Source organism: Schistocerca gregaria, unplaced genomic scaffold, assembly GCF_023897955.1.
Source record: "Schistocerca gregaria isolate iqSchGreg1 unplaced genomic scaffold, iqSchGreg1.2 ptg001559l, whole genome shotgun sequence".
NCBI classification, from domain to species: Eukaryota; Metazoa; Arthropoda; class Insecta; order Orthoptera; family Acrididae; genus Schistocerca; species Schistocerca gregaria.
In genome coordinates, this window is record NW_026062842.1 from 30,594 (window position 1) to 40,503 (window position 9,910).

At 58.7% G+C, this 9,910-nt stretch overlaps 1 protein-coding gene across 1 annotated transcript; it reads left to right on the plus strand.

Moving 5' to 3' along the window:
- Nucleotides 1-399: 399 nt before the first annotated feature.
- Nucleotides 400-950, plus strand: LOC126333046 (uncharacterized; the record flags this gene model as incomplete). The annotated part of the gene is made up of 1 exon (XM_049996705.1): nt 400-950. A coding segment is annotated over one exon (551 nt), but the record flags the coding sequence as incomplete, so codon positions are not given.
- Between the last annotated feature and the right edge of the window lie 8,960 nt (nt 951-9,910).

A 9,910-nucleotide genomic window follows, 5' to 3' on the forward strand; every position in this document is an offset into this window, starting at 1 on the left:
CAGTTTGGCCGTGGTTTGCGGCGCCGCCGCGGCGACTGGTTGGCGACCGTGGTGTCGGTGTGTGTAGCCCCATCCTCGGTGGTTTGAATGGCGCGGGTGGTTGCGGCGCAGGTTGGGGGCTGCTCCGCGCAGGCTGTCGGACGTTGGGCGGTAGCAAGCGCGGGAGGCGCGGCGCGGCGGCGCGGCGGCGCGCCGAGTGGCGGCCGCTCTCTCGGCCGTCCGCGCCCGCCCGCGACACTGGCTGGGCCAGGCGCGTGCGCGGCTCGCGCGGAAACGAAGACAAGGGAACACAAAGGCAGAGTTCCCGCCAACGCTCTACCCAGCCCCGGAAGAAGCGGAACAACAGGAGAGGAGGCCGCCGAGGCAGGGCAACGACCGCAAAAGCGCGCCAAATTCCAGACAACACGGCGCCACAAAATGGAGTCCCCGCTCCGCACGCATCGGTGAGCAATGGCGGACGGACTCCACCTACCGCAGCCCAGCCGGCAGCTGGCCCATCTGCAGGACAGGGCTCCGTAGCCCCGCCCACAGCGCTGCCGCGCAGGCAGGTAGCCCCGACCGCTGCACCCCCGCAGCGCCTGGCTTACCAACCCGCAGCGACCCAGCGTGCAGCGGACCAATCAGCGCGAGCCGTCCCGGCTCCACCGGCACGCGCAGCGCACCAACCAGCGGCAGCCGCTCCTAACCTGGGGAGCCCCAAGGACTTCCCGGAGCCAAGATGGCGGCGCCCCACAGCGCCCCGCCATACTGTCGGAGCCCGACAAGATGGCGGACAAGTGGAGAGCAACGCGACGGACGCGCGCCATGTTGTCGGCGGAAACGCGGACAATCACGACCGCGTAGAACGAATGCTCAGCTGCATGGAGACGATGATGCAGCAGATGTCTGAGCTCCTGGCCGTGGTGCAGAAAGTTGCATCCGCCATCCAACCATGCAGCCATCATGCCTGAAGCTCTAAGGGGTATAAAAGCCTGCGTCTTCAACGCCGAGGGGCTCCTTAAGCAAGCAGGCGAATTCAGGCAACTTATTCGTGACGAGAATATCGACATATGTCTCGTCACCGAAACGTGGCTTAAGCCTGGCGTCCGAGTAGGCGTAGCAAATTACGAATGCTACAGGGACGACAGGCCAACACATGGAGGCGGCACTGCTGTATATGTTCGGAGGACACTACGGCACCACCGCGTCCAAAAACCAGAAATGGCGACGACAGAAGCAACTGCCGTATCAGTGGAAACGGCACACGGCACCATAACGTTCGTCGCTGTCTACAGACCGCCCAGAAGAGCGCTCCTACCGGGAGATTACAACAAGTTGCTGGCTCTCCCCGGAAAAATCATACTGGGGGGAGACTTCAACGCAAAGCACGCGGTCTGGAACAGCAGGACGACCAACACAAGCGGGCGGCGCCTGCTCCGTGTCGTAGAACGCCACGAAGCTGTCGTCATCGGTCCCCACGAGCCGACAATATATCCACGAAACCGGGGCCACCCGGATATCCTGGATATAATGATCATCAAGGGCGCCCGCCTGCACGTCACGGCCGGTACGCGGCCAAAGATGTCCTCAGACCACGTACCGGTCATATTTGACCTCGACGCCGACGCTCTCCCAAGACAGCGTAGAGGTCTCGACATACGCAGTATCAGCTGGGACGAGTTCCGAAACTCCGTCACCGATTCCCTTGAGGCCACACCGGACGCGGCGGAACACGGAGCAGACACAGCACTACAGCACATCCGACAGTCGATCGTTGACGCCGTGGCTGCGGCCACGCCTGTCAGAGACGACGCCAACATTGACTGCCGGCCTCATCCTCTGCCACGACAAATCCGTGAGGATATCGTGGAGAAGAACCGCCTACAGCGGGAGTGGCAGAGGACAAGGAATCCAGCCACCAAGCGAGAACTAAACAGACTGTGCCGTCATATCAAGGCTGATGTAGACGCACATCGAAATCAGGAGTGGGCGCGCAAGATGGCACAACTAAACATTGAAGACGGCTCGGCCTGGAGAGCCGTAAAAGGTCACCTGCGCCGCATGCAAAAGATTCCGCCGCTGCAAGTGGGAGCCGAATTCGTGAGCGAGCCGAATGCGAAGGCTGAAGCCCTAGCGGACGCGTTCGCCGCGAATTTCACGCCAGTTAACGACCCGATAGACGCCGCCCACATCCAGTTAGTAGATGAACGCCTCACCGTCTTCCTTGATGCTGACTACGACGAGGTAGAAGACGCCATCACGCCGATCTCACCGGAAGAAGTCAAACTGCAACTTCTCCACCTAAACTGTAAAAAAGCAGGTGGACCAGACGACGTAACGAACGTTATGCTGAAGCAGCTACCGGACATGGCAGCAGACGTCCTCGCGTCAGTCTTCAACCAGGTGCTGCTCAGCAAACATTTCCCATCATGCTGGAAGCATGCCGAAATAGTAGCCCTCCCCAAACCTGGGAAGGACATCAGAAGGGCGAAAAACTACAGGCCAATCAGCCTGCTTCCGGCATTATCGAAAATATTCGAACGCCTGTATCTGGTCCGCCTGCGGGCGCTCATCGAGGCAGAACAACTCCTGCCAAATGAACAGTTTGGCTTCAGGAGTCAACACGCCACGACGCACCAGCTGCTGCGCCTAACAGAGGAGGCGTTCGGTGCCATCGACCGACGCGAGTATTTCGGCGCTCTCCTGCTCGACGTGTCGCGTGCCTTCGACTCCGTGTGGCATCGGGGCCTCCTGTTCAAGCTATTTGACCTGGGCGTCCCGGCGTCGCACGTGAAGCTCTTACAGAGCTACCTCGAGGGCAGAACGTTCCACGTCAGGGCGGACAGTGGAATCTCCACGGAGCGTCGAATACTCGCGGGTGTACCTCAAGGCTCGGTCGTTGGGCCGACGCTATACTCGCTGTACACGGCCGATCCACCGCGCACAGATCACGTCAACCTGGCGCTGTATGCGGACGACACAGCCGTTTACAGCCGCAGCAGATGCGTCGAGGCGTTGCAGCGGAAACTCCAGACGGCCACCGACGCCCTCACTGACTGGGCGAAAAAATGGCGCCTAGCCTACAATGGGGAAAAGTCGCAGGCTATAATTATTGCGACGAGGCACTTCAGGGACGACGCGCCTACAGTCTCGGTCCGAGGCGTCCCGGTCCCTTGGAGCGGAACCGCAAAATACCTGGGCGTCACATTGGACCGTCACCTCACCTGGAGGCCACACGTGGAGAGCATCAGGGGCAAAGCACTAGGTAGACTACGACTCCTCTACCCAATGCTAAACCCCACTACGACACTGCCTACACACGTCGGCCTCACACTATATAAGTCCGTAATTCGACCTCTCCTCGAATACGCGGCGGTAGTGTGGGGCAACACGGCGCAAACAAACCTGGAGCGGCTGCAAAAACTGCAGAACAGAGCGATCAGGTTAGCTCTACACCTCCCACGGGACTTCCCCACGGAGGACACACACGTGGTAGCTGACATCGTACCGCTACGCAGGCGGTTCGAAGAAGCGGCCACAAAATTTTACATCAAAGCGGGTACATCAAATAACCCGCTTGTAAGGAATCTTGGACAACGTCCACACTGGCGACGTACTCTTCGCTGGCCAGACCTCCTGAGACGGCCAGCAGACAATGCCGCCATGCAAGATTAGCGAACACATCGCTACCTGACAAGTAGCACATAGAAACACCTGCTGCGAAAAAAAAAAAAAAAAAAAAAAACCGCAGCAATCTTCATAAAGTACAACGCCCACGAAGCAGGGCAACATAGAAACCCGTAAGCTTTGCACTAAGAAGAAACCAAAAGGACAACATCGTTGTTCCACATGATGAAGGAAGGGTAGAGAGATTCTACCAGAACTTCAGCCACACTACAGTAGTGTCGACCTTGGAAGACACTACATCGTGATGCGAGAGGCGTGCGCGGCTATTCTCTGCTGCGCGCCCCTCGCTGTTGTGCGTCGTCGAAGGAGAGAAGGAAGCGAAAGCAAGGGGAAAAAAGAAAAGAGAACAGGCAAAAGATGGCAGACCAGGCGGCTACGAACGAGACTGCCGCGGCACCCGCCGCCACCGGCACTACGAAGAAGGCCAAGTCTGCGTCGTCTGCGAAGAAGCCGCGCGCCAAGCCTGCGCACCCGCGCACCTCTGAGATGGTGACGGCCGCCATCAAGAGTCTGAAGGAGCGCGGCGGGTCGTCGCTGCAGGCGATCAAGAAGTACATTGCCGCGCACTACAAGCTGGACGCGGAGAAGCTGGCGCCCTTTATCAAGAAGTACCTCAAGTCGGCCGTCGTGGCTGGCGAGCTGGTGCAGACGAAGGGGAAGGGCGCGTCGGGCTCTTTCAAGCTTGCCGGCGCCGGCGGCGGGGCGGCCGAGGGCGGCAAGGCTCGTGGTGGCGGCGGTGGTGCGAAGAAGAAGCGCGCCGCTCCGGCCAGCAAGGAGAAGAAGGGGGCCCGTGCGGCCGGCGCAAAGAAGGCTGGCGGCGTGAAGGCGGCGACCGGTCGGAAGGCGGGCGCCGCCAAGAAGGCGTCTGCGGCGTCGGCCGCTCCCGCGGGTGCGAAGAAGGCGGCTGCGGCCAAGCCGGCCAAGGCCAAGTCGCCGTCGAAGGCGAAGAAGGCCGCCAAGGTTCCGACGAAGAAGCCGAAGGCGCCGCGCCCGAAGAAGGCGACGGCGACGCCGTCTAAGGCGAAGGCTTCGCCCAAGAAGAAGAAGTAAAAAGGGCAGGGAAGGGTTGGCGGTTGACACCGTCGCCTGGTGGCCGGCGCGCAACCAGAGGCTGTCGCGCGGTCCCGGACAAAAACAAAAACGGCCCTTCTCAGGGCCATCAAAGCACGTCGGGAAGGTGTTGATTGTCGTGTCGTGTCGTGGTCGGTCGGTTGCCTTGTTGTCTGTCTGTCTTGCTTGCTGGCGTTTGTTTGTTTCATGTGTGGATGGTGGTTGGATTGTGGGGTCGTTGGCGGGCGTGGGCGGCGGCGCCGCGGTTGGTGTTACATAAAGTGTATTTTACTTTTATTATTTCTACCTATTTATTTTGCGCCGCGTTTGTTTGTTTGTCTTGGTGGTGGTTTTGGAATAGTCTTTTTTGGCTTTGCTTTCCGGGCGTCACGTTTTGTGCCGTGGCCTGTGTGGGTGGCGCTATTGACGCTTGCGACTTGGCTCGGCCGGTGCGGTGCTTTTTTTTTTCTTTTGGAAACGGCGGCGCCGGGCCGGGCCGGGGGTGGGACGACTGGACTGGAGAGTGAGTGGGGAACTAGTCGTTGCGACCGACAAAGTTTTGCTCGCGACGGAGAGACGTTAGTGGCCCTGAAAAGGGCCGTTTTGTTTGTTTGGCGGTGTGCGGGTTTAGGCGCGCTCGCCGCGGATGCGGCGCGCGAGCTGGATGTCCTTGGGCATGATGGTGACTCGCTTGGCGTGGATTGCGCACAGGTTGGTGTCTTCGAAGAGGCCGACGAGGTAGGCCTCGCTGGCCTCCTGCAGGGCCATGACTGCGGAGCTCTGGAAGCGCAGGTCGGTCTTGAAGTCCTGGGCGATCTCGCGCACTAGGCGCTGGAATGGCAGCTTGCGGATGAGCAGCTCTGTGCTCTTCTGGTAGCGCCTGATTTCTCGCAGGGCGACGGTGCCCGGCCTGTAGCGGTGGGGCTTCTTGACGCCGCCGGTGGCGGGCGCGCTCTTCCTCGCCGCCTTGGTGGCGAGCTGTTTGCGCGGCGCCTTTCCGCCGGTGGACTTGCGGGCCGTTTGCTTTGTCCGGGCCATGGCTACTGCGGATGCGGATGCGGATGCGGATGCGGCGTGGAGGATATGCGTGCGCGACGGCGTCCGGTGCTGCCTTGACAACGGGCCCGCGCGCCCCGGGTGCTGCGCTTATATGCCCTCGGTGCGCGGTGGTGGGGGGAGGGGAGGGCGGGCCGCGGGGCCCCAGAGTCTATATAGGGGGGCGGCGCGCGCGCTGGGCGCCACAACCGTAGCCGACTCGCTAGCGCCGGGTGAGGAGCTTGCCTTGCTTTCTGTTTTTTATATTATTGTGGTTGAGACGCTTGAAGAAGAAGAATGACAGGCCGCGGCAAGGGAGGAAAGGGGCTCGGCAAGGGTGGCGCCAAGCGGCACCGCAAGGTGTTGCGCGACAACATCCAGGGCATCACGAAGCCCGCGATCCGCCGCCTGGCGCGCAGGGGCGGCGTGAAGCGCATCTCTGGTCTGATCTACGAGGAGACGCGCGGAGTGCTGAAGGTGTTCCTGGAGAACGTGATCCGCGACGCGGTGACGTACACTGAGCACGCCAAGCGCAAGACTGTGACGGCCATGGACGTGGTGTACGCCCTGAAGAGGCAGGGGCGCACCCTGTACGGTTTCGGCGGTTAGGCGGTGTGAGACCGAAGGAAGGAAAGAGAGATAGATTGAAAAACGGCCCTTTTCAGGGCCACCACAGTGTTCGGAAGTTGAAAAGTGCGAAAGAGTCTGTGTTGCTGGTTTTTCTTTTCCTTTTTAGTCTACTTGGCCTTTTAGTTTTGTTTGGAGTTTTTTTTGACGTGGTGTGCGGTGCGGTTGGGAGGGAAGGAAGCGTGCCCTTGCGTTGTGTGAGCTCCTTCCTTCCTTCCTTCCCCTCCCTCTTTGCTTGTATGCTTCTTGTCGGTGGATGGGCTGTGTGTTGCGGCGCGGCTGAGCGCCGAGGGGTTATTTTTGAGGTGTGTTGTTGTGCGCCACGTGTGCTGGTTAATGGTCGCGAGACTGTGCGTGCGTGGAGTTGAGTGGAGGAGGTGGCCAAGTACGTGTGTACAAGATGGCGGCGCCTGTGTGTGTAAGAAGGAAAAAAAAACCGTACACAGAGAGAGAGAGAGAGAGAGAGAGAGAGAGAGAGAGAGAGAAAAGTGGTGCGACGAACGACTGGAATTCTGCTTTGGACGTAGGTTTGTGTGGTGGCCCTGAAAAGGGCCGATTGTGTTTTGTTTTTTGAGCCGAGGCGGCAAATGGCGCGCTGCGTGCCAAGGGAGCACGCGGCGGTTGCCGATTGCGCTGTCTCTCTTTTAGGCCTTCTTCTCGGTCTTCTTTGGCAGCAGGACGGCCTGGATGTTGGGCAGGACACCTCCCTGTGCGATGGTGACGCCCGACAAGAGCTTGTTGAGCTCCTCGTCGTTGCGTATGGCGAGCTGCAGGTGGCGCGGGATGATGCGCGTCTTCTTGTTGTCGCGGGCCGCGTTTCCGGCCAGCTCGAGCACCTCAGCCGCGAGGTACTCCATGACGGCGGCGAGGTAGACGGGCGCCCCGGCGCCGACGCGCTCGGCGTAGTTTCCCTTGCGCAGGAGGCGGTGGATTCTGCCGACCGGGAACTGGAGCCCAGCCCTGCTTGAGCGGGACTTTGACTTGCCCTTGACTTTGCCTCCCTTTCCGCGTCCGGACATGGCGATGGGCTAGTTTGGAAAGAAGCGAGAAAGAAAAAGCACAACGCCCCAAACGGTGCGAGCCGCAGCGAGTCGAGCAGCGGAGTGCGTGCCGGCGCCGGCGGGGTGGGGGTCCTTTATGGGCTCGGGTGCGGCGGCCGGTTGCGCGCGCGCCCCATTGGTCGGCGGCCGCAGCAGGGCGAGCTGGTAAAGGTGCGGCGGCGGCGTGCGGCGGGTGCCACTGTGTGGGGAGACGCTGACTGGAGCGGAGCGCCTGACTGACTGACTGACTGCGCGTGCCTGCCTGCCTGCCTGCCTGCCTGCCTGTTTGTTCGTGATGCCGCCCAAGACTAGCGGGAAAGCCGCCAAGAAGGCTGGCAAGGCGCAGAAGAACATTTCGAAGGGCGACAAGAAGAAGAAGCGCAAGAGGAAGGAGAGCTATGCCATCTACATCTACAAGGTGCTGAAGCAGGTGCACCCTGACACGGGCATCTCTTCGAAGGCGATGAGCATCATGAACAGCTTCGTGAACGACATTTTCGAGCGCATTGCGGCCGAGGCTTCTCGCCTGGCGCACTACAACAAGCGCTCGACCATCACGTCCCGCGAGATCCAGACCGCTGTGCGGCTCTTGCTGCCTGGCGAGCTGGCCAAGCACGCGGTGAGCGAGGGCACGAAGGCGGTGACCAAGTACACGAGCTCCAAGTAAGGAGGTGGCTCTTGGAAATAGGAGGCTCGTCCGCGGCGCGGCGAAGAAAAGAAAAAACGGCCCTTTTCAGGGCCACCAAAATGCCTTTGCGGGAAGGGCGGAATTGTTGTTGTTGTTGTTGTTGTTGTTGTGAGCGGGTGGACGGGCGGCACAGCTGTAGCTGTAGCTTGTGGTGTGGTGTGGTGCGGCGCCGGCGCCTTTGGTTTTGGTGTGACGTTGGGATACGCACTTTAGGCCACAGCCGGGTCGTGGGCGTGGGTGTTTCGAGACGTGTTGGTGTTAGGGGGGCGGATCGCTGGAGTTGGCTTGTTTGATATATATATTTTTTTTTTTTTTTTTTGTCCCCTTTGTATGGTATGGCCGGAGGTGTGGAACGGAAAGCAAACCGCGATTGTCGGATGTCACACCGTTGGTGGCGAGGGTGAGAAACACGTTGCCGCCTACAGCTGCTTCTACGCCGAGCGGGTGGGTTAAGTTAGTAGTTGGTTGGTTGGGCGACGTAAAAGTGGAGCGTGGAGGTGTGTGTGAACGTGAGGAGACACGCATTGCATTGTATTTGTACGCGCGAGGTGAGTTAGGAGACCACGCGCCACGACGTACGGTGCCCTCTTTCGACCTGACGTCTGACGTCTGGAGGCGGTGTCGTCATTCTGGATGTACGTGTATTTTCCGCTCAGTTGAGTGAGGTGACGCGAGACGACGGCGTCGGTGGTGTTTTTGTTTTGTTGTTGGCGCCCCGGGGATGAAGAGGGGCACCCGACGGTAACGAGAGGTTGCACTTTGTGATCGGTCGAATGTCCGGGGAGCGAGGAATAGGGTGGGGGGTTGAAAAGAAACGCCAGTGTAGGGCAACGGGACGGTGAACGTTCCCGTGGTGTCGGAGGTGTGCAGTGGGGGGGAGGAAAAAAAAAAAGCGCGTAACGGCGCGGCTGCCGTGGTGGAAACGTTCTCTCCAACTGTGGTGGTGTCCCCTGTGTGTTTTGTTGTTCTCTATATCGTGTGTCCCCTCGCACAAGACGCTCTCTGGGCGGGTTTGATTCATTCATTTTTGCATAGTCACGTAGCGTAGAATGGAATGCGCAAGAGTTGAGTGAGACTGGCGACGGTATATGGTCTGAGCAGCGTCAGCTGCACTGCACTCCCCGGAAAAGAATCTTGGATGCCGTGCTAACTGAAATTTGGTGGACGGGGTTCTCAAGGCTGTTTTGCTATTTTCTTGTTTGTTTGTCTCTAGTTAAGATGGTGAAATGACGTCGAAGAAGCAGTATTGCAAATACTGTTATGGAAATGCCCTAGTTTGATGAAAGGAAATGTGTGTTGAATATACAGGATGGTAAAGACCAAGTGCGTTGAAAGAAACGTTGTGAAGGAACGAACGTTCCCTGAATTGGTTTCTTTTTGTTCCCGAGTTGTGTACAATGGACGACGGTTGTGCCATATCGCAGCATTGCATCATCCCCAGGTTTGATTTCAATTGAGCGATAAAAAAAGGAAAAAGAGAAGAACAAGAACACTATCGAAATGGTCTATGGTGTGTGACCCACAATTGTTGTCTTTAAATCACTTACCCAACCATGTCGTAAAAATATTTTTTTTTTTTTTTTTTTTTTTTTTTTTTTTTTACAGTGGCTGCCGAATGACCTAGATGTAACAGAGAGAGAGAGAAACACATGGCGTGTCAGATGTTTGTTTTCTTTTCCCCCCCCCCCCCCCCCTCTCGTCAAGTGGCAAATGCGAACACCGTCAGCTGTAATTGACGATCGACACTAGTATGGCGCGAAAAGGGGGTGCGACCTGTGCAGTTGTGGGTGAAACTTTGGGTGAT